The sequence below is a fragment of the Simochromis diagramma genome, unplaced genomic scaffold (assembly GCF_900408965.1).
Source record: "Simochromis diagramma unplaced genomic scaffold, fSimDia1.1 OVJJ01000483.1, whole genome shotgun sequence".
Classification (NCBI taxonomy): Eukaryota; Metazoa; Chordata; class Actinopteri; order Cichliformes; family Cichlidae; genus Simochromis; species Simochromis diagramma.
The window spans coordinates 1,177,051-1,202,138 of record NW_024386835.1 but is presented as its reverse complement, the minus strand read 5'-3'; the positions used below and the strand labels follow the sequence as shown (position 1 = coordinate 1,202,138).

The 25,088-nt window shown below is 38.4% G+C and overlaps 1 protein-coding gene across 1 annotated transcript in view; it reads right to left on the bottom strand.

Annotated features, from left to right (window-relative positions):
- The window catches only part of rad18 (RAD18 E3 ubiquitin protein ligase), a 29,896-nt gene extending 5,657 nt beyond the window's left edge, over window positions 1-24,239 (bottom strand). Inside the window, exons 1-12 of the mRNA XM_040028699.1 lie at window positions 24,048-24,239; window positions 22,286-22,364; window positions 21,757-21,818; window positions 21,470-21,540; window positions 13,838-14,250; window positions 12,116-12,215; window positions 9,841-10,019; window positions 8,286-8,356; window positions 7,859-7,919; window positions 5,814-5,945; window positions 4,385-4,508; window positions 216-254 (exon numbers count right to left, since the gene is read on the bottom strand). Coding sequence (XP_039884633.1) covers window positions 216-254; window positions 4,385-4,508; window positions 5,814-5,945; window positions 7,859-7,919; window positions 8,286-8,356; window positions 9,841-10,019; window positions 12,116-12,215; window positions 13,838-14,250; window positions 21,470-21,540; window positions 21,757-21,818; window positions 22,286-22,364; window positions 24,048-24,098 — 1,382 coding nt within the window. The 5' untranslated portion in view covers window positions 24,099-24,239. The remainder of the gene's footprint in view (window positions 1-215; window positions 255-4,384; window positions 4,509-5,813; window positions 5,946-7,858; window positions 7,920-8,285; window positions 8,357-9,840; window positions 10,020-12,115; window positions 12,216-13,837; window positions 14,251-21,469; window positions 21,541-21,756; window positions 21,819-22,285; window positions 22,365-24,047) is intronic.
- Window positions 24,240-25,088: the final 849 nt, after the last annotated feature.

Sequence of the window (25,088 nt, the reverse complement as noted above, 5' to 3'; positions counted from 1 at the left end):
TTCCATTGGCACAACCCACAAACTCTACTGTATATATATGCTTGGGTGCGTTTGTTTGTGTGTGTGCGCGCTTCTGCATGTACAACACGAACACAACAACATCAACAGTACGCTAACATACAACATTACTTGTAATATAAAACAAAACAAAAAAAGAAACAGATGGATGAACAATATCAAATTTAGGCAACAGCAATAACAAAGTAATCACTTACTTTCTGGCAGGTTCTGGACCAAAGATGTCAGAAATAGAACTGTAGGGGAGGAAACAAAGAAAGGGCAATAAATTAACTGTGGCTACATGCACACTAACACAAGAAGCCATAGCAATAGCAACAAGTGTCCACACAACTAGTATTAAAATTACAAAACGTAACGTAGGTGAAGCTGATTTTCACGTTTTACTTTTCACGTCTGATAAGATTCAATCTTGATGAGATTGAGAAACACTGACACAAACATCCAAAGAGTCTGTCCCGACAAATGGTTTGGTTGATGATTCGGGATACTTGCCGTTTCAATATTAAACACATTTAATGACTTGCCTTGTATCTGTGTTCACTTGCCTGCAGGAGAAATGTGAGATTACAATAAAACCTCATATTTCAGATTCACTGTGTGTTTTACTGTACCTGCAAGATCCATCACAGGCAAAGATCAATAAAATGTGAAAAAGACCCAGGATGTTACTTCATAACAAAAAATCGACCCTCAGTTTCCGGCTTGATTTGAAACTAGACGGTATTGCACAAAGCTGAGGCAAACACTTCAAAAATCTGAATATAGATACAAAAAGAAATTCACTCTTTTTTTGGGCTGTTGTCAGAACATAAAATCTAAAAGTCTGCAATTATGTGCTGCTGTTCCTCTCGCACACACAACAGGCTGCTGTGCTGTATCGGTGGGGTGCGTAAACTATAAACTGATCTAATTTCTGCCACATTCATGCTCTGTGGGCGCTGAAAATAAAGAACAATTCCATACCCCTGATAACAATATCACTATTATATTGTTAATTGAATGCACTGTGGATGTTTCGCTGCCTTTTTTCTCTCTCTCTGCCGTATTAACCGATTTGGACGTTCAACACCTCCGGCACAAAAAGCTTTTTGTTCACGCCGTGATTTATTCTTCTACCGTTCTCGCTGTAAACCAACAATAAGCTATCGATGTGCATCAGACTTCGCCATGCATTTTAGTTTCTGTGTGACATTTTGAGTTTTGTGAGGCGCTGGACTTTGATTTCATTTGCATTTGCAAGTCACATCTTGTTGTGATTGTAAGAAGTAGAAACAGGGAGGAAGATCTGTGAAAAACATTATTCCACTCATGTGTTTGATGGCTTAGAAAAAGAAAATAAATTGTCCAAAGTGATTAGTTGCACCTTTTCAGTCTAGTAAGCCAAGTGTGAATATTAAGAACAGAATGTGACTGGTAGAGCTCAGGAAAAAACATTATCTTCCCCCTTTTAAAATAAAAAAAATCAAGACGGTCTAAAAACAAAATACGTCAGCTCATGTTAGCTCAGCAGTCACTAACGGTGACATGATTGATTACCCTTAAAAAAATGATAAATTACTTGGGATGCGGACTAAAATACAAAAATTTAAATGGATAAAAAACACAACTCTAGTAGAGACTACATTACATTTTACCATGAAATTTACACATTACACCCCTTAGAAATGTGGCACACCAACTCCCTGATAAGCAATTTTAACTTGAATAAAATGTGAAATGGTGTCAGAGCTGAGAAGTCATGAGTCAAAAAGGAGGAAATTAAAGTTTTATCAAAAGAAACTGCAAAAATATGCATTGAAAAGCACAATCTAACCTAAGACTGGGCTTTTCTCTCCCTGAGGGTGAATAGGTCTTAAAGCAACTTTCTCTCTCCACTTATATTAAATATTCTTGGAGAGCTCCTTTGGTTTCCCCAAGCTGTTGATCCTAAAGGCACGGATCATTCCTAACACCATTAAATACCTCACAACTCTTTTGGATAGTTATTGCTACTGTTCAAATCTCCTGTAAGCATGGGCCGGCCAATTAAAGTCAGGGTGGACTTAAAAGGAGAGGAACTAAAAGTGCTTGTTTCAGACGGTGGATGAACTCCAGCATAAGCTAAAAACAAACAAAAACAAACAAACATGCAAAGCCACTCTGAGAAACCAACAATACAAATACTGAGCTGACAAAAGGTATTATTTAAGTGTGAAACCCACAAAAAACCAAACCAAAAAAGTGCTTCTCAAGATGTGCTAGTGGCAGGCACTGCCATTTACCAGCAGGTCCCTGTGGGCAAGCTGGTGCGTGCGAAGCATCGAGCATATCTCAACATTACTGAACAACTTCCAGATGAGGTTTGGAGCTCGAAACAGTGGGGTGCTTTAAAAAAGAAAATGAAGTTGAAATTGGTCCAGAGCTGGTCCCATACTATCATTTACTGGCTACTTAGCCTGTGTTTATTGCACGCAACTTTTCATGGCTGGGCACAGAAACTAAAGTCAGCCTTGTGTGAAAGCCACACTTCACAAGCGGAGCCTTAAAGGTACAGTACGTCCCGCTTATATAAAAATATGACAACCATTTCATCTTTAACTCACAGCACCTCAGCTGTCTGCGGTGTGCTAGGAATAGCCATTTTCTAGTTAGCAGGTGATCTCTGAGGATAGAGACACGAGTGCTGCACTGGCTTCTTTCCCATTATCAATGTACACCTAACTGTTGTAGGCCTTCAATATACATATTTAACCAAAGGCTGTACTTATTCATCTGTAGGTAATGTTATTTTACAGAAACTACACGTTATTTGTTGTTTAGTTAAAGTGGAAATCTTGCATTTTTATCCTTTATTTTATTTCTCAAAGCTTCAGTCTACCTCTCATCATTAGCGACGTGTCCCATATAGTAGCACATTAATCTGGATTTGTATTGTGGGAAATCTCTCTCTCACTTTATGTGTCAAATGGACAAAAAAAGGCTGAAAGGGATTATGAATTTAAAGTAACGGCCTCAGTCGTGCCCAACTTTAAAAAGGCACTTTTGTCTGATTTAGGCGGCACTCTGCTGACAGCACACACAAGAGGCTATCAACATCATTTATAACTGTGCGGCAAAGGACCTTGTCTCTTTCCCGAGTCTCACAGCACGGGGCTTTATTTAGCGACAGCCAGTTATCTTTCCTCTTTGCAATTATATTCAAAGCTATAATTGAATCCAGACTGAACACCTGCGTGACTCCACACCGATGCTTTTTGCCTACTTGATTGGAGGGAGGGGGAATCTAATTACCTGAAAAACAGTTAATTATCAGTTTTATAGAGAAGTTAGGAACTTGTCAGTAAATCTGGACTATCTGAATGCAAAAGTCACAAAAAGAAAATTGACTGTTAATGTTAACCAGTGCGTTTTATGTTCTAATTAAACATTACAATCAGCTTAGAAGCCCTCAAAAGAATGTGTTATTTGACATATACAAAACAAATGCCTTTAGGATTTGTAAGAAAATAATCCAACAACAGATTTAATGTGAACGCAGTAAGAGCAACGTGAAAAGAAGTGCTGCAATGTTTCTGGAAATATGGTACTAATGACTTCTTTAAAAAATAAAGAAAAAAATCATGGCTTGTAGAACTTATTGGAGGAAGCGTGCTAGTTTTTCAAAAAGAAATGTGAAATGTAAAGAGAATGAAGTGAAACTCCGTGGATGGGGTGTGTATACTGTCATCAATTCTATTTTTAGATCAGATTCTTTACTGATTTATTTATGTATTCCTGGAGCCGGTCTGATTCCCATCGCTGCTTCCTCTGTGTGTGTTGAAATCCAGGCTTCTCAGGCCTGTGGTTTGATAGCAGATCCACAGACATGTAAGCAGATATGAGCCTCTCTTCATAACAGATGAATATTTCCACTAAGAGGGTGAACATGATAGCAAAGCGAGATGACAGGATCCAGTCTGGAGTGCTCAGGCAGTGCTTTAAAAGAGAGAATCAGTATTTTATTTGCATTTGTTTCATTGCGGCTCAGTGCTCGGATCTACTTGTTTTGCTGCTCTCGGTTTCATCTTAGTTGTGTCTCCTCTGCCCAGCGGAGCAGACCCAAGAGCAGAGGAGACACACACGGAAACATAAAGCAGAGAAGAGAGGAAAAACATCTTTATAGAGTCTTGTCACAAGCGGGGGCTCAACATTAGCTGTCATGTGTGCTAACTGATGCTTCTGGATTATTTGCTGGCACTTGTGTGCACGCGCTGTCTGGTTATAAATGAAACCCTAAGAGACTGAGGTGTGTCTGATGCACCTGTTTATTTTGGGTTGAGATGCTGGTGTCCAGTGCAGCACTCAGTGGTTCTAAATATTGTTTGTATTTTTTGTTTTGTTTTACCTGCTGACGGACACGTCGCTATAGGTGGGGCTGGACGGCACCTCGATTACTCCTCCTGATTCCTCGTCTTCAGCTTCATGTTCAACCTTCACTTCTGTGCAGCTTTTTGTTTGTGCACCTTGATCTGAAAGAGGCAAACAGTAAATGCTGTACGACGTCATGCTACAGATCCAGGAGGAAATGACGGGTCAAAGGTTTCTGCATAAAATGAATCTCTTTCCCTCCTCACTGATGTGATAAGTAATGTGAAAACAGAGTGGCATGACATATGCTAAATGTTGAATTAACATTTCTGGATTGCAACACCAATTTTTAGAGAGCATTTGAATGAACAAACACCAGGCATCATCTCTTTGTTGATAAAAAACTGAGCATTCGGTGGTGGAAAAGTGCTTATGATTTTCTACTCAGTTGGAAAAACTACTTTCTTACAAAAAGATGGGACTTTTTTTTTTCTTTAAAGGCAGTTGTGTGGGAAAAAAAAACATTTTTCACAGGGCTGCAGGGTCTGTGAAAAACTAAGTGCACAGCCACATTTTGTAGGAATAACATGAAGTAATTATTTTTTGCATCAGACAAACACTGATGCACAGACTCTTTACAACATTGCTTCAATTCACTGAAATGTGCAGGTATTTGTTCAAGCACAGCTCTTTTCCAAGGCAACAATCTGATTATTTCCTTTTTCATCCATTGAATTGTAGATTTGCTGATGTGCTTGGGATCATTGTCCTGCTGCTTGTCCCAATTTCAGCCACGTTTTAACCGTCAGACAGCTGGCCTTAAATTTGAGAGGAGTTCATGGTCGTCGCAGTGACTGCGAGGTGCTCATGTGGCTGCTTGACAGTTTATATGAGTTGCTTGTGTTGATATGTTGTATTTGCTTTTTTCCAAACGTGACACTGTTCTAGAAATCTCGAGGTTTGTTCAGACGTTTGCAAAGCTAAGCCAGGCTGCCATGATCATTTTAAAAAGAAGAGGCTTCCACCTGACAGCCATGCTTATTCAGTCTTTTTCTAATTTAAACATGCTAACTGAGGCCTCTGAACTCTAACATGCAGGGCTTTGATTTTTTGGATTTTCTCTCAACATCATGTCTTCACACCGACGAATGCTCCAGACTAACAAACTACCAAAACGTCTGCTATTATAAAAGGTGCTCGCACTTGCAGACGATCAGTTTATCAAGTGAATTTGATTAGCAGCACCTGGCTGCTACTTATTCTCTTAACTCCTGTGAAAGCAGCAAAGGTGTTCTTAGTCTTCACAGGGCTGCATAGGATCCCCTGAAAGATTTCCTTTTCACGCAAGTGTACAAGATAGCAGGTAACCACAGACATCAAGTGACTTTTTTTTTTTTAAAGGGCGTCAGAGAAGTGCACAGAAGTGTCCTTTGGCTAGAAAATATTATGTCTGAATGTCAAAGTACCTGCAGAGTGCGTTTTTTGTACGTCCTTGTTCACCTCGCTGACTTCCTGTTTAACACGAGGTTGTCTGGTGGTCTCCATGCGGCCGCGGACCTGCGCTATTAGCCGGGAAAAGTCACTGCTGTGCTGCTTCCCTGTGGGCAAAATAGCATATCGCTATAGGGTCAAACACATCAAGAGGATAGAATGATTATGACGTTATGTGATAGTCACTGATTTCTAATAGCGGTTCAAGAGTCTAACCTTGAATTCAATGTTTAGATTAAATGCAGTCATAAATTAAAGTTATTCGAATTAAATGGTTGCTAATTAAAATGACTGTAACGCACAGTTGACCACTTGGAGCTGCAGTTTAAACTCACGTCTCAGAAAGTGTTACTGCAGAACATTTTTTTTCAACCTGCTGTTATTTTACCAAATGGGAATGTTTTCTGAATAACTAGCTACCAACTGTATTAACACTAAAAGAAATTGGTGTCACAGAAAGAAAAGGCTGCGAGCTCCCGGCGGATACGGTGTGTGCATGTGTATACGCCGCTTTCACCTTCTTGCCTGCTCAGGCACCACTGCCCATGCTGGCAGAGTGAGTCATCCACATCCTCCTCTGATAAATCAGGAGGTTATCACAGCAGCGCAGCTATTTATAGAGCACACCTCTTGTGAGTCACATCCATTTTTCAAACACTTTTAAAGTTAGCTCTTAAGAGTTATTTCCAACAAGCTTTTCATCTAGTTCAACTATGTCAACATGACTTGAGAACAATGTCCTGTGACTTTGGTGAACTGGCCTCTGCCCCGAGGATAAAAACACAGAGCTCGTCTAGATTTTCTTGCTTCTGTGTATCCGAGTGATTACCTCCGAGGTCACATGGGGAAAAAAAAGTCTCAGACATACAAATCAACAGACAAGTGGCCCTATGAATTATAATAAAATACTGGAGATTATTTACACAGACAAAAACCTATGTCACCACGTGCTGCTAAAAATCAGACAACTGTTGTCCATGTTTCTGCTTCTGTTTTAACTTGTTGATGAAGGTATGTGAGGCTAGCTTATAGACTAAAGTAACACTTGCGTTATGGCTGGGCGACACACTTCATATGCAAAACTGCAATCCTCTTTCTGAGAAACAAAAGCATGTTATATTAGAGATACTGAATATCAGTAACCTATGCCGGTTTTCACAGGGACAGTCGACCTATCCACAGTATTACCAAGCAACAATTACTCAACCAGGCAAAAATGTCATGCAGTCTTTATGATGGACTGCCTCTCAGTAAGTTCTCTTACAGTGGATTTCCCAAGTGAACTAGTGACCTATAAGAATTGATCACCGAGAAGCCTGATGGAGGCTTTGAAAACTGTCATAACAGGCTGTCAATAACATCTATCCAGCTAATTTTAAACTTTTATTTCTTTTGTAGCCAAAAAATATATAATATGCACTCTAATTCTGAATACCCAATACCCAATTTCCTTCGGGGTCAACCTTCAGGATCAATAAAGTTTTATTGAATTGAATACGTCTCTATTCCTTCATTTAAAAAAAAAACTCTGTATAGAGTTAATAGAGAAGCTCTCCTAAATTATTTCAAGCGTTCTCATTGTACCTGACAAAAATCAGTGGAGTGATGAGCCCAAATTTTTGGTTCAAACTGACATTAATATACAACAATGATTGTCTACAGCCATCTACCCACCCATTTACAATTTTCCCAGAAAAATATAAAGAAATGAGAGGTGGCTTAAGACTTTCACAATACTGTATGTGTGTTGTATTTCATGTGAGCCATACATTTCAGTCTTTCTTTCCAAAGACAGCAGCATCCAAAAATGAACACCATTCAGTTACTGGCCAAAATAAACAGAGTCAACAGGACTCTGGCTTTTTTTTCTCCATCACCAAAGTTTATTGTCACTACATGTGTCGTTCTTCACAAGTGTTGATTTAAACGAAACATTTCCTAGGACTGCGTTGCTGTATGCGTGTAAAACATGCAACGCTTCAGCACATAAAAGCGTCAGGAGGAAAAAAGAAAAACTTACTGTAATTTGAATGCATGTCTTCGATCTCTTTCGCAGACTGATTCTTTGAGAAAACCATGACCTGGAAAAAGATTAATTGGAGAGACATTTGTTCATATTGACAATGAATCAAGAAAAACAAATATTGAAATTTTGCAATATTTGTAAAGAAACTGAGCTAACCTGTCTTTCTTTTTAAGCCAGCACCCGAGCAACAAAAGTACTGTTTTTTTATTACAAATAACTCATTTTCATAAGACTGTGAAATTTTTAAATTGTAAGAACTTGTCATAATTATTGTTTCTCAAAAAAAAAAAAAAAAAAAGACTAAAAATACAGTAAAATAAACCTTACTGATGATATATAAATGCTACTGAAAATGCTGCAACGTACATTTGAGAAAAAACAAAAACAAAATTTAAGCTCTCATTAAGCAGTTAATACATACTGGCTTGGCCTTCCCCTGCAACTGGTTTCTCATCTTCTCATTGGCCTCGACCTCTTTGGCAATTTCCTCAGCTGTTGACAGGCGAAAGATGAATCTTTATTTGGCTTGAGGTGACAAATATTGTCCCTTATATGAAATGTACCATTTGACCCATGAGGTGGCAAAACAAAACTGAGGTTTTCAAGAAAAGTAAAAAACAAATCAAGACAAAAACCAAACTAGTGAGGTCAAATATCACCAACTTCATTCTATGTTTAAGTCTCATGGGGAAAAAATGTTAAAGCTTTGTACCACAGCAAAGGCATTTCACAATAGAGTTACAAAAAAAAACCCCAAACAAACAACAAAAAAAACTGCCTGTTCCCAAACAAGCAGAGTGTTTGTTAAAGCGAATGCAAAACGGTTCAGTCTGATTTTGCTTAATTAACATTCAGTCTGGGAACAGCAGAGACCATCTGCTGGACTTTGAAAAGGAATGTTGTCCCGTTCTCGTCTTATACACGATTCCAGCTGCTCAACAGTCCCGGGTCTTTGTCATATTTCTTCTTTCACGATTTGTTAAATGTTTCAACTGGTGAAAGTTCAGGACTGTGAAATATGCAAAAGCCTCACTGAAATAAATGTCGTCTGGATGGGAGAATGCTTGTTTAAAAGTCCGGATGCACTGGATGGTCCCTCTTCTCTTTAGTCCAGAGGACCCTGTGTGGAATTTCAAATTCCCAATAGTACGAGGATAGAACAGTTTTCCACTTTTGCTCCGTCTATTTTAAATGGCAGAGAAACGAAAGCTGTATGATGTTCACTTCTTTGCTCTTTTTGATACCCAATCATGTTACCATCTGTTTCCATTTAACCTCATTAGTTATAAAATGTCGATTGAGTTCTTTTTTTTTTTTCTTTAATGTTGGGGTATACTTTTCCAGCCTTTTGGTGCCTCCATACCAACTTTTGAGACATGTTACCGGCATAACATTCAAAATGAACAAATATTTTTTATGAAATGTTAAAGATTTTGCAGTTTAAGCATTTAATGTTTCCTAGATTGTGAATAAGATATGGGTTTATGAGATTTAACAAAACATTGCATTCGTTTTTATTCACATTTTATAAGAAAATCTAAATTTTTGGTGATTCTACTGTGTTTCTAAATATTTGAGTGTCATTTTCTGGCTAGAGCATTTAAGTCCATGCAAGCCTCTGTCTGGTATAATGAAGAGTGCAGGCACAGGTTCAGGGGCTGCCACACTCCCTCCTGTCATTTGTTGTATAACTAATAAGGGCAACAAGTACAACTGAGAGCTATTATATGACTGTTCCCCTGTTTTGTAAACAACTCTGCATCTGGCCCTTTTTATGATGTGTGATTTTTCATTCCACATTCAAGTGTGGCTATTTGAATAGACTACAAACATTTCTGATTTTCAAGTTGAGGTTGGACAATATCCTATACAGTCCACTTCTTTTGTTGTGTAACAAAACACTGTGATATCACAGTAGTTTAGAGTTTTTGTTTTGTTTTTTCATTTTAATAAAAAAAACAGACCAATCCTCTCACCTGATTTCGGGTTTAGAGAGTCACACTGGGCATTGTATAAGTAGACAAAATCTTGGTGTCTTTTGATCAGCTGGTCTCGAGATCCCTGCAATGGCAGATGGCATTCCTTCAGCCTCCTCTTGAGCTCCTGCACTGAAAGCAGGTTGTACACCAACTTCGGCATTGGACGCCTCTTCTGGCTAAGAGAGCGGAAACAAACAGATTCACTGTATATTTTCAGTAACCAACAGATATGACATTTTAATGCTTGAGGTGCATCTCCGTGCTAAGCTACAACAAAAATCTACAACTATAGAAAGAAATGCTCTTGAACACAAGCAGAATTTTTATTGTCATAACAGAAAAGGTAAAAAATTAATATCTTTACACACTAAAAGAAAAGCAAGTGCTTGCAGACCTGTTCCCCACTTTGAAGCAACCATTTCAGAGCCAATGAGCTCACAGGGTCGCATTAATTTTGGTCGTGCCAAGTCTCCAACCACTGGTTCCCCTAATGTGATTGTAGCTTTAGTTATTCACAAGTTAAGCCCTGTGACATCAAACTACAACAAGACAGATTTTCATAAGAGTTCAAGAAACTCATGACTGTTGCTACTCTCCCTAAGAATGGGAGCGAGCCCAGGGGTTACAATGAAACACTATATCTATATTTGTGAAAATCTTTGTTCGTGTTTCTGTTACAACAACAAAAAAAAAAAAAAAAGAATAACAATGGGGTTCAAGAAGAATACCACAAAGGAAACTCTCTCTCAAAAAAAACCCAACAAAAAAAACAAGCACATCTCATGTTAAAAAGACAGCCTGGATGTTCCACAACACATCACTGAAAAATCTTTTAAACCTCTCTAAAGGCACAAAAGTTCCCCAGCATGCTTGGAGGTAAACAAGAAACTGCACAATAGCCACAAACTCTCATATCAGCCTTAAAGCACTGGAACAAGTATTACAATTTAAGGCTACTTGGCTACCTCAGCCTAGATGTTTGCAACCTTTGAACGAACAATAGATGCAAAATTGTATCAAATTTTAGAGGAAAAGAGCAGGGCAGGAGTCCATGACCTAAAGCTCAGCAGATGTTCAGTAATGGAACAAGACAACAAGCAAAAGCACATAAATCAGCAACGGACTGGCTGAATAATAATACTGATAAGAGATAATTCGTGTATGGAAATCCGGACCATAACTTAGTCGAGATGCTGTTCATCAATATAAAAACTGATAAGCTGAAACCGTTTTCCAGGAGAAGAGATAAGATACCACAAGAAACATTTGACAGAAGTTGTTGCCTATAAAGGAAACATTATTTTGGAGTTATGAAATTCAAGAGTGCATAGACTCTTTTTGTTGCCTGGACTGTGAGTAATTGTGAATTGTGAAATCAATACAGACATGACCTGTTCATGAGAGTTATTCATTTAGGTCATATTGTGTCTGGCTATAATCGGCTTATCCTGACCAAACCTACAATATTTCTCCCAACATTTCTGTTTTTGGTAATTGTACGGCATTTTGTATCACAAACTGTATTAAATGTTATTAATAAAGCAGGAAAAAACTGCTGGGAGGACATAAGGTCATCGGTTGACTGAAACCCAACTGTATTGTTTAGTTTTCTTTGTCTTCTACTTTTATTTATTCTTTTTTTTTTTTACTGCATCCATACACAAGAAAACTTTAATCTCATTATAGAAAAGACATTTAGCCACAAGCTAATTTCCATCTGCTGTCCCTAGGCAGGTATACACAAGATTAAAGAAAAATGCCACGTAAACATAACTCCACGTGGTACCTGTTAATTTGAAGCATAAGAGGTATTTTTAGTTTAAAACAAAATCACAAGTAATTAAAAAACAAAACATCTCAACATGTTAGGCTACACATACACATGTTAATGACAGTTGAAATAATGTTTAATAGTTTAAAAATAATTTTACAGCTAATCTGATTCATATCTGTCTTTTAGTCTGTCTGATCCACTGATGAGTTTGGAGATAACGGCAGTGGCTACCATTTCTAATGGCTGTTTGTTGTCTTTGCTATCTTGGATGTCCGACATCTCCCACATCTTAGGTTGTCACACTGGTGTTCGTTCACCTTCGGAAATTACTGATCTTGAGTGACCTCTCTTTGCTACAATTTCCTTAACTTGAGGAGACTTCTGACTCTTCCTACGTACGACCCTTTTATTTGTATCCTACCTCCCAAAAGAGCATTAAAGCTTGACAAGACATCAGTACAGTCTTCATTTAAGTGATCAGTAACGTGGATACTTTACCTCCTCAAGCTTTCCTTCTTGTCGCCACTGGTAAGACACGTGTCCAGATGTTTGTTGATAAAATGCTGGGAAACACTTACAGAACACACAGGGCACTCCACTGCAAAAAAGACACACAAAATAATGTTGATAGTTTTCGGTGCTATGACTCTATAATATATTTCCATGCAAGTTAGTGCATGCATCCAACCAGCTGCAGTTATGCAATTCATTCATAATTCAAATTAAGCACATGAAGAACTGAACCGAAATGACACATCTGTATGTTTTGTTATCAATATGTTATATTCACTGGAGGTGAATTTTAATTGTGACCCAGTTAAACTAATAGTGACAATTAAAGCAACAGGTCATGAAAAACACTGACAGTAAACTGTACTCTATGCTGTCTTTTTTGTAGATGGTACAAAGTTGGTATGAAGATGGAATTCAGTCAATGTATCTCACAGTGCACCAGTCACACACTGTTCTGTACTTTAGATCCATCACAGTACAGCAAACTAACCTGTTTATCCTGCACTAACCTGCAGAGGATTTCCATGCAGCCTTTAAATAACACAGTTAGTCTGCCTCAGTTTGAGTTGCAGCACGTTTCACAATATCAAAAAACATAACGTCACATGTACAGACCTAATATCTGGTTTAAAAACATGTAGGGCCACTTAGATGCTGAAGTACCGCAACCACAACTTATGGACACCTGCAGTCGTTCAGGTGTCAAAAATAAAAAAAAATTAAAAAGCCCCCCAAAAATCCACCCAATCCCCCAAACAAACATAATAAACCCCACCATCCCGCTTTTAACCCCTGACTTTGGCACATGTCGTCTCTTCTTATGTTTGAAGGCTCGCAGTGACATGAAATATTAACTCCCCTCAAATGTGTTACAGCAAAAGTAACAAGCCTGTTTTGAAAATAAGGAGTAGAGAGTATGGATATTTGTTTACAAATGTAGGGAGTAAAAGTTAAAAAAAAAGGAGTCAGGTGGAAAAAAAAAAAAACTACTCAAGCTACTCAAGTACTTAAGTACAGTAAGGAAGTATTTGTACTTAGTTACTACCCACCTCTGAAATAGGATGACAAAAATGAAAAAAGAATGAAAAAAAAAAAATCAGTGTTTGCCTACTGACTGCAGTTTTTTTCCACATTTGGTTATAAATTACAAGTAGTTGCAGTGACCAGTTGCCCAGTTTGAATCTGCAACACCAACAACTTCTTGCAATCCTTCTGGGTGCAAGGTGATTGTTGTCATTTATAAACACAGAGTGCAGTCAAACACTCTGCAATCAGTCTGAGTCAGACAGTGCTGAAGAGCACAGCTTCTTCCAAGACAGGAAGCTGACTCAACTGGTTGCTTCATGTTAGTATTCCTATATAAAAATAAGGCTGCCAAGTGGCTATACTGGGTTTGTTTTTCCAGTTAATCCACCTCCTGCAGCAACTACAAATCTATTTGTGGAGGAATTTCAGTATTAAATCTATGAGGCTGTTCCAACTAACAGATTTGTGATTTTCCCCAGTTTATCACAATTAATCCCATTTATCATAAACACTTAGCATGCAATTCCCAATTTGAGTCAATCACAAGCTAATAGCAGATTGATGCCATCTTATTGCCCTTTCATTGCCATCTAAATGCTTTAAAAGCCACTTTTACCCATTTTTAAAGCAATAATTTCAAAGGCAACAGCCACAGTATGTTTACAGTTAAACTGGATTTACCTTTGATTATGGGCTTAATGTCTTTTGAAGGTGTTAAAGAATGTACCATCCCATTTTCAGCGCTAATACTTGGAAAGGCCGTGAGTGACGTCGAACCCTGAGTAGACGCATCGTCCATATCTATGGGTTCTTCTTTCACAACCACTGAAAGCTCAGCTTTTCCTGAATGTAGGTCAGTATCATTGTGGATTCCTGCAGTCCATCTTTTCCCCTCCTGAACGCACTCAGAGATGGAACCATTGCGCTGGGTTTCTTTGCTGGGAGGTGTTTTAGGCTTCTTTTGGAAAAATTGGCTCAGCACAGAGTTGTTACACTTCTGGCCCCTCTCCTTCGGAGTTTTGCATTTAACGGCTGAAGCGGGAGTCTTCGGAGATATTGGAGGAGAGTCAAATTGTGCTTTTAACAACTGTTGCCTGGAAAAAGAGAAAAGAAACAGGGCACATATGAATGAAAAAGAAAATACAACACAGTTACATGCTCTTTTGTTACATTCAGTTTGAAAAAAGAAAAAAACGACAACAAAGGAAGTGTGAATAAATGTTGTTGGCATTGAAGTGAGCCCTCTGATGTTCTCTTCACCTGCTTAATCATCTCGCTCCTTTTCTACTGAGCCAGAAAAAGGAGACACTTTGGCTGCAGCCTCAGAAATGTGGAAAGCAAACAAATTGCAGCTGGGCTGTTACTTGACAATAAAATGGAACCAATGAGGTGTGCGATGTTCCACTTTCCATATTTAAGAACTTATTTGTGCTTTCTGTCTACATTAGGAGGAGGTTCATGCACGTGCACGCACAGATGCAAGCACACGCCAAGTTAGCTCTGCACACATGTGATGTGGAAACACATTCTACTCCTCCCAACCTTAAACAAATATGCTCTCCCGATAACATTCATCAGTAATGCTGCATACACATAGACAAAAATGAACAGAAAATGTCCAATGAACAAACCCACCATCTTTGTGCTAATGCCATTTTTCCCCATGTGTGATGAACTTAAACCACCTGGCTATCGAGTTATGTCCAAAGCCCTTTCCATGAATATTAATACAGAGCCTCACAATTAACACACCTAAGCTTACCAACGCAGAGATGTGGTCCGGGCAGTTACCCCCTGCACTCATGGTCTCGCAGTGTCCCAGAGACTTATGGCATTACAATAAAACCACCTCTCTCCATTCTTATTAGTTAATATTATTAATAAAATTTGATCTAGTTGGAGAAACTAAAAGTTTCCTAAAATGTTAGGACAGACACGGAGCAATTTAAACTGAGTTATAGATTTCATTTACTGACCAATATATTAAATAAATGTAAAAGATTTATATATGTGTTGTATTTACAACCATCCAAAATAATTATTCCAGTGCACTAACATCATTCAGTTGATTAGCCCAATACCATACTGTTGTATACGAATTTGTCTTTGTTTTTTTTTAATCAATGAGTAGATAGGAATTTATAGTAAATAAATCATTTTTAAAAAAATTACTATGAGGTAAATGAAATGAATGAACTGGTCCTATTATATGAACCATATTCTCTAGCTTCTCTTCAAAAGCTGTGCTTCAGCTTTGATCTCTGATTAGGTGGAAAAGGATGAATTTAGTTATTATGAGGGAATGAAGCTAAAGTTTGGGCATTTTATTTACAATCCCACTGATCTGTAAGATCAATACAACCTACTTAAATTCCCAACACTTACTGAATTTAAATAGCTGCATCATTGATTTTCTTTACAATGTGAGGGCTAAAGTTTTATAATTAGAACTGAGTTTTAAAGGGCAGGTATAGCTTCTACAGCACTTTTTAAAGCTGGGTGTTAGAGACCTTAAACCATAGATACAGAGCAGGAGATCAGAGGAATTCCACACAAAGCCTTTGGACCACATTTTATAAAGTCGCCGTCGCTGTTACTCGGGGACAATACACACGGTAATTGTGCCAAGACTTTAAAAAAGCAGCCCTGCAGCAGTCAGAATCATTTCATTAATAGGATTTTGTGTGTGGATATCAGTAGACCTCAGGGAATGTAAAGAAAGACTAATGAATGGTGTAAGAAAAAAAATGCATTTTTACAATAGGAGGGCTCTATAGCAGAAAAGTCTGGGTGCTAAAACACCATCGACACATTGTGAAATGAAACCTAAAGCAAATGAGACCCTGAACATCAGAACAGCTCATATCTTATACCCAGAAAGTTTCAAAACTGCAAAAACTGTTATTAGTGTCAGTATTTTAGAGTATTTTTATTTTGTAAGAAACTGTGATACAACAAAATACACAACCCACATCATTTAGATGTGGGTTGTGTATGAAACACAATTTCATAATGCGATGGTTCAGCCTCACAAATGGTCTCTCAACACTAAATCCAAACCATGTTGCATTTATAATAGAAAAGGGCATGTTGTGATTGTGATCAAACATATTTTGTTAGCAATTTATCTCTTATCCTAATGTGCAAATACACAAATGAGACAAGAGGCTGCAAGGTAACTGGTTACTGTACCAGTGTAAATATGCAGCACTGAGATAACAGCTAATGGTGTGCTAGAGGGGAAAAAGGCCTCTAATAGAAGTAAATTAGAGCCATCAGATAACAGCAACCCAAAGCACTGATTTCACAGTGATAAATCCGAATGAAGGAAGTTATCCCCAAACACATGCTGGACCAGAGAATCTACCAACCGCATAAGCAGATGTTTAAATAATTATTCCCTAAATGCTTTGCAATGCTGTCATTTCAAAGCAAATAATCCAGTTGAAACAAGTCTATCTTTACACAAAACAACATTTTGACAGAGTCAAAACCAACGAATCCAATTTCTCAGATGCTCAGTGTTAGACAACAGGAAATTAAAAAGAGAAGGAAAAGGCTGCTGCCTAATCCACTCATTCGTAACTGTGATGACAATCAGAAGGGCTACAGTTTGAAGGGAGACCTTTCAGACTGTTGATAACAGAGATGTGATTGATGGAAGGGACAAACATTGTGGTAGACTGACTGATAACAGCATTCAGCATTGGCATCAGCCCAGATATTGGAGAAACAATTCTAATGACTTTAGGCAGAGGGAGGGAGGGGGGGCAGCCCTATTTTCAACTAATCTTTAGGAGTTGCTACAAGATTCCCCAAAATATGGATCATCAAAATGATCTGTTAATAGATGACTATCTATAATACAAAGGAACATATATATCCTTTGAGAGATGTTTTCTGTTCTACATTTGGATTATTATTTCTTTAGAAAAGAATGACAGGATGGCGTCACTCTCAGTGAACAAGAGTTTATGAACGCCCTGAACGGCGCCCTGAACATTTTGAGAAAACGCTTCCGGCCAGAAGCGTTTTCTCAAAATGTTCCCTACTTTCACGCAAACTAGAAATGTTGCTGTCTGGAGCCCCACTCTTACACTATTCCCGGGATGGAGATATGGACTATAGATATGAAATGTTCCAGAAGGAGTCAACCTCAGCCACCATCCATAAAAAAAGTGGTTTAGGAGGATTAGTATTAATCGGTAAACCTGGACCAGATCTTTTTTTTTAAGGTTTGTGAATACAGAGTTGCTGGCAGGGAGGTTCTGACGTGTGCGTTTTAACAGAAGAAATGGAAACGCAAGCAAAAGAGAAAAGCATTTCACAGATGTAGTTTTTGCTGGTATGAATGTGACGAGTTTGGCAGACGACAAACTTGAATCTTTTTCCAGTACAGAGAAGGGGTGAGGTGGCGTTGTTCTATGCTTTTTGGGACAATTTACTCTCTGTCCATTTGTCCCCTAGAGGGAAGTTTCACTGCAAATCAATACAAAGTCAGTCTGAGGGGCTTTGCTTTTATCCTTGTCATTACAGGATAACAATATCCCATCCACAGGCCTAAATGGTTGAAACATAATCATATGCTATGGTTCTTCCAGTCAGCAGATCATCAAAACACAGAAGAATGGTGTTCAGCTAACATACAGAGGCTTTGGCAACACACGGTGGCACAAAACATGACTAAGTTACATTTTGCAAATATCTAACCAGCCAATGACCCGGGAGCAAATCAATGCAATTAGGCATGTATTCATGGGCAAGATGACCTGCTGAAGTTCAAACTGAGCATAAGAATGCAGAAGAAATGTTACTGCAGTGATGTTAGGCGTGACAAGATGGTTGGTGCCCAGTGGGATGGCCTCAGTATTTTAGAAACTGCTGATTTACTGGGATTTTCCCCACACAGTCATCTCTGGTTTATGGAGAACGTACCAAAAAAGAAAAAGGAGAAAATATCCAGTGAGCAGCAGCTCTCTGGGCAAAAGTGCCTTGTTGACGTCAGAGGTCAGATAAGGGGTTGATAGAAAGGCAACAGTAACTCAAATAACCTCTCATTGCTAATAGAAAACTGGAAAATTGTTGCCTGTTACTAGCCCGGTCTGATGAGTCTTAATTTCTGCTGTGAGATGTGGATGGCAGGGTCAGAATTTAGATTGAACAACATGAAAGCGGATCAATGGTGCACTGTGTCAACAGTTCATATTACTGGTTTTGTGATGCCATGGCAGATATTTTCTTGACACACTTGGTATTAATTAAGCTTCAAGGCAATTAAACCTGTTGTATAAACTTCAAAATCCTACGTCAACACATTCTCGAGTTATGTCGACTATGACGACAATAACCATTAGCATTTTATTACTGAGGGGTGAAAATGTAAGCTTCTCCAGAGCTATGTACAATAATAATAATAATAATAATAATAATAATAATAATAATAATACAGTTAAACCCTTTTTACATAAGTTTAGCATCACCAGGGGTAGGGCTGTTCGATATAACGATATATATTGGATGACGATATAAAAACGATATCGTTTGTTTCGTGGTGTCGCAAAATAAACTGTTTACGGCAATATTTTTTCATCGTTTTGATGGTCACTGTAGTGGCTATATTAATTTCTTAAAGTTCTCTCTTTCTCTTATATTTAATATAACCACACTACAGACGGACAAGCGCCTGTTTTTATGCGTTGTGTTTAGCAACAACGACGGTAACACCATCGCGTGTCCGCTTGTTTATTTTCCACATAAACCTTTCACAATAAAGCTCAAGATCCTGTTGAGACTTTTCAAAATAAACTGAATCACGTGAAAGAGCAGATTATTTACGGATGAGAAGTAAAAAATAGCCGCCAGGTGCTAAAAAAGAAACCTTAGACTCAAACGTTAGAACAGTCTAAGACAGCCTGTGATTGCAAGCATGTGGCCAGTGTTATTAACTACAGAACAATCCGTTTTTACAATCTATTTTAAGGGAAAGGTTTTCATTTGTGTGAACTGTGTTACTAGAGCAGAAGATTGAGAATAACATGCAACCTAAATTGAACCTAGCCCAGCTCTGGACTCTGCACCTCATCTCTGCGTCCTGTTGTAATGAAAACTTATCAGCCCCAGAGCTACACAGCACACAGGTAAGTGCAATGCAGTGAGAACTCTGAGTGACCTCAGCTGATGAAAACAAAATCCCCATTTGATTTACAGAAAATCTGTGAATAAGAAGCAGATTACTAGGAGGCAATCAGGCTGTTTTTTCAATACTGTACAGAAGAAAAAGTGAAATAGTTTTCTTAGTGGGCATAATGTAATCTCGCCAATAACAATGGGATCCCCTGAAATCCCTGCAGTGATCTTTTTTTTACCCCTTCGGGTCTTACAATCATGAAATGCAAATTGAAGAGATGCTCAGAGCACCTGTGCTCATGGTAAAGAGGTTTACGTGGATTGCAGAGGAAATCTGATTTGCCGTTTTTATTACTCATTTAGCCTGCCTCTGCAGGATGAAGAATTTTTTAAAAACCACTTTGGATAGCTGTAGCAAATGGATTATATTAAATCCTTGTGTCCCAACAAGTCTGATGTGCAAAATGCCAGAAAGAAATATTTCATTAATGATACCTGATGAGATGAGAAGCTTACTCACAGACCACTTTATTAGGCACAACTATTCGCTAACAGATATGTGATCAGCCAATCACCAGGCAGCAACTCAATGTCTGACCAGATATACATCAAGAGCAACTGCTAAGTGACACTGAACATGGCACGGTTGTTTGCGTCAGGTCTGAAAAATTCCAGAAACTGCTGATCTTCTGGGAGTTTCCCACAAAAACATCTCTAGGGTTTCCAGAGAATGTTTGAGAAAGAGAAAATATCCAGTGAGAGACTGTTTTCTTTTTGAACTGTGTACATCTGTGATGTATTAACTGAATGACAATAAAGGAAATTAGAATGCTGTTGGTTGTTGGTGCTAGAGGTCAGAGGAGAATAGGTCAGCCAAGAACAGGAACCTGAGGATTCACACAAGCTCACTAAAATTGAACCACAGAAGACTGGAAAAACATCACCTAGTCTCACGAGTCTCACTTTTTGCTGCAACATTCAGATGGTAGGGTCAGAATTTGGTATAAACAACATGAAAGCATCGATCCACTTTGTCTTGTGTCAACAGTTCAGGCTGCTGCTGGTGGTGGTGGTGGTGTAATGATGTGGGGAAATATTTTCTTGGAACACTTCTGGCCCCTTACTACCAGCTGACCATCATTTAATCTCCACAGGATACCCGAGTATTGTCGTTTATTGTGCCCCTTGACGACCACAGTATGCTAGTTTATTTATAAAGCGCCTTTCATAGATAGGCAGTCATAAAGCACTGCACAATAAAATAAAAGTGCAGTTAATGGCAATAGATGCAGAACAAAGTAAAACATGTAGTTTGAAAACATCTCAACAGAAAGTCAAGTTAAACAAAAAGGTATTTAGCTGCTTCTTAAAATAGTCCACAGTCAGAAGTTGGAGTGGGAGGCTGATCCAAAGCCTTGGTACCACAGACTGAAGGCTCTGTCCCCCCCTAGTCTTTCATCCTGTACGAGGAACCGCTAACAAATTCTGAGATCCTGTGATCGAAGACCACAAGCAGCAGTGTGTTTAGTAACAAGCTGGGATAAATAGTCTGGAGTCTGGCTGTTAAGTGCTCAGTCTGTGAGTACAAAACTTTCAAATCGAGTCCTGCAATTTACTGGGAGCCAACCTAAAAAGTAATGTGAGCCTCCTTACAAGAATGTGTAAGGAGTCTGGCTGTGACATTCTGTATAGCTTGGAGGAGTCAAAAAGATGATTTATCTAAGACCACGGCGTACTTATCTTCTGGTGGCTGCTTCCAGCATGATAATGCACCATCTCACAAAGCTCAGATCATCTCAAACTGGTTTCTTGAACATGACAATGAATTCACTCTACTCAAATGACCTCCACAGTCACCACATCTCAATCCAAGAGAGCACCTTTTGGATGTGCAGCTGACAAATCAGCAGCAAGTGTGTGATTCATATCAGTACGGACAAAAATGTTCGTAGCACCTCGCTGAATCAGTGCCATGAAGACTTAAGGCAGTTCTGAAGGTAAACTGGGGTTAAACCCGATAATGTATAACTACTGAAGTGGCCGGTAAGTATAGTTTGCATACACACTTATTCTATATGTGTACCAAATCATGCAATACAGCTGCAAGTATTTTTTTTTCTGTCCTTTAACTTAATATTGTAATATTGTTGTGGACCCCACTGCTACTTGTCATGAGCTGTACATTACCTTGCAGATTGAAAGTTTGTGACCAAGTCATCCAACAGACGGTTGTTCCTCAGGTCTGCTTCTGTCATTTGCTAAAAGAAAAAGAAGCAAGATATGAAGAAATTCTGCCTATAAGGTCCAAAATCCAGTGATATTTACAATTAAAGTTGAGCAAGACAATGTTTAAGTGATGTTCTTGAGTGAATTACTTAAATAATTTAACCAATATTTACTGATATCGATTAAGTCTCTTTAGGTGATGTCCTTAATTATTATTTAATTCCATTACAAGTCATGGTCATACTTACTGTATTGCAAACTGGACACTGGAGCTTGTAAGAAAGAAATTTCCGGATGCACAAAGAACAAACTGCAAAATAAAATGCAAACACAAAGCTGTGTCAGCCTGTTGACATTTTATCACATCGCTATTTGACGTGTGTGACAGTTTTTAATTTAGCAAATTGTGAAATTTGAAGAGTGACAGAGAGAGGGTGAAGTGTTAGGAGAAGATGAGAAAAATAATATTATGTCTGCAGCTCTACAGTAAACCATTTTAAATCGTTAAAAACAAAACAATAGAAATTTAATGTGTGCCCGTCAATGTTGCGTTATGGTAGACGATCAAAAATAATTTATGTAAATATACTTCGTGATCTGCCTCTGCAATGTGTGGGATATAGTTCATAAACCAGACAAAGGACAGCTGATTGCTCGTTTCAAACAACCACTCAGTGTTCTTCCTTTTATTTGCATAAACTTCTTTTATGACTGCATCTGCACTGCTATTACTTTTTTTTATCATCAACAATTTTTTTTTGCACTGCTATTACTTACAATTGTGTGAGCATTTTGTCATCATTGAAATATTGAGAAAGTCGAAGCAAATAGGACACCGAAGCAGCGCATCGACATTCTGTAGATGGGAGAGAGAGAAAAAAAAGAGCTGAAAATCAACAAGTACCTGCAATAATAACAACAACAACAACAATATATTTTACCTACTAAAAGTATGGCTGGCTCAAAGCATCTGTGCATGAACCTTTGCACTTTTAATCATATATTATTTTAGGATAAAAATATCCAAAAGTTGATTGTGTTCATCTGGACGTAGCATTTTGTGGAAGAAATGTTTCGTCACTCATCCAAGTGACTTCTTCAGTCTGAGCTGATTGCAGGTTTCCCCAATCTTATAAACAGTACATTTGCATAATGACTGAAACCAGCCCACTGAAAGAACAATGGGCTTTGATCAGTGAAACCCACTGTGCTGTTGATCAATGGTCATGAGAATTTGCATAATTAAGACAAAGGAACTGACCTCCCAGCCCATTGTTCTTTTAGTGAACAGAATTGACTTCTGGAGATTTACTTACCTGGATGATTGAGCATACGTCAAGACATAGGATGAAAATACAAAAGTTGACAGATGAAGATGTTACTCACTGAATGATAAATAAATGTAGTATGCTAGAGTTGGTGAATGTCCTCGTTTAGCAAAGGATTGCCCATACATTTCCATACAAAGGATATCATTTCCTAAAACCAGTCTATCCAACTAAATAACAGGAAACTATCTAACCCTCCTGTCTCAAGCTGAATGTTCTCTTGTAAGAATGTTCAAGGTTCCACATCTTTTTTTAATGTGATGTTTGCATAGCATTCAAGAATACAAGTTGTCCTTTCATTCTGACCGCAGACAATACTGTGCACACATTCTGAGTCATCCCTCATGTCTTTATTTTTTGCTTCCATGGAGCCAAGCTTTCGTGTAATTAAAAAAAAAAAAAAAAAAAAAAAAAAAAGGGCTTTCAAATTTTTCTCTGGTCACTGACAGCTTTTTCTCTCATTTTCAGCACCCTCCTTGTACCTGACTATTTTCAGAGGAATGTTTTACTTTTCTTCTTGATTTTTAAGCCACTTAATACTGACCTATAAATAAACCAAGCATAAAACCCCACATAATTCAAGGGATAAAACAGTGTTGTTTCTGCAAATTGACAGATAAATTACCACAGAACCAAATTTAAATTGCATATTTAGCCACAATGTTAGCAGCCGGCTGAATAAGGTCAAAATTTGCTCCCATTTCTTAAGCTGAATCTATGAAAAATTATAATTATAATTTTATACAGCACTGTTCTACTGTAAGTGCCTTCTATCCAACATTCACACACCAATGGTTACATCGGCGAGCAACTTGGGGTTAGTATCTTGCCCATGCAGACTATAAGAGACAGGGATCAAACTACCAACCTTCTGATTATTAGACGACGTCCTAAACTACAACCCACAACAAAACAGTATGTTTGCACCAACTACTCACTTTCCAAAGCACTATTAGGACAGTGAACAAGTAGAAGTCAAAATTAGAAAGTCTCAGCGGTAGTCAAATTAGATTGACTTATGTCATTGTTGCACTGTATTTACAAGGTTAGCAAACGTTTCATTACTAACTGTAAGCACGTCAGATACTCAAGTGAGTTATAAAGATTGAACGAATGTGATGTAAGTGTTACTGCTGGGGTTTTCAGTTAGCTGGGGGCTAACAGCCAGCATGTCAACAAAACATTTGAAATCAAACATAGCTACAACCTACTTTCAGACATGCGAGACTAGGTGGTAGATCCGCTTCAGTCTCGAAGGCCATTTTCTCCGAAATAACGCGCAGATTCTTGACAAAGTTAGCCTCAGCACTTTTTTTTTTATTCGGCGCTCAGCTGTGAGAGTCCCGCTCACAGAACGGGATGCGTCTGACGTCATTTGACAACTTCCGCTGAGCCACAAATATGTAAAGCTTGTAGCTGTGCTCGTCACTCGGTCAGAGTCCGGGTTACATTGTTTCAGTTTTACTTAAGAGGCTGTCTTTATTGTTTGGACTTAAAGGCATAGCAGTACTTGTGCTGCCTCGTATCTTTCTACGGGTGCAGATTCAAGAATATCAGATTTGATATACATGCATTTTATACACAATGTTTTACTGCTTGACGAATCATAGAAAATAGCAACAAAATAACAAAACAAGGGGTTTTTTTTTCAGTTAAAGTTTGACAGTGGTAACAACTTTTTCCAGAATAATTACAATATATGATGGACAGCAGCTTTTGTCTGTCTCTTTTTCTGATGTACTTTGTTATATGATTTTATAAATAACTTCCCGTTTCTACTGAGTTTAATACGTTAATATCAAGCTACAGTATAATTTAGCATACTAATAATATACAATACACATGTAGTAACAATTTTAACCAGCTTTAGTTATTCGGTTTAGCAAGACTTTGCAGGACTCCAGTGTAAGATGCAAAAATCCAGCCCTTTCAGTTGTACTCATCAAAGCAGCAGAGCCAGGGCCAGATGCAAATCCAGCATATCCCCATTCTAGCAACCTCTTAGCAATTCCAGCCCCTGCAGACACCAACCCCCGAGCCCTCGTCTCGTTTCCACCTCCCAACCCCAGAGCCAGGATCTGGTCTTCACCAGCAGGAACAGCTTTATTCTGGGCAATCAATTGCTGTCTTCTTTCTCTCCTTGGCCATCTCTCTTCAACCGACAGAAGTGGTGGGGGAGGATGGTGTGTTCTGGGAGCAGGCCGTGCATAGGGGGGTCTTAGCTGATGGCACTGAGAGACACATGCAGCAGG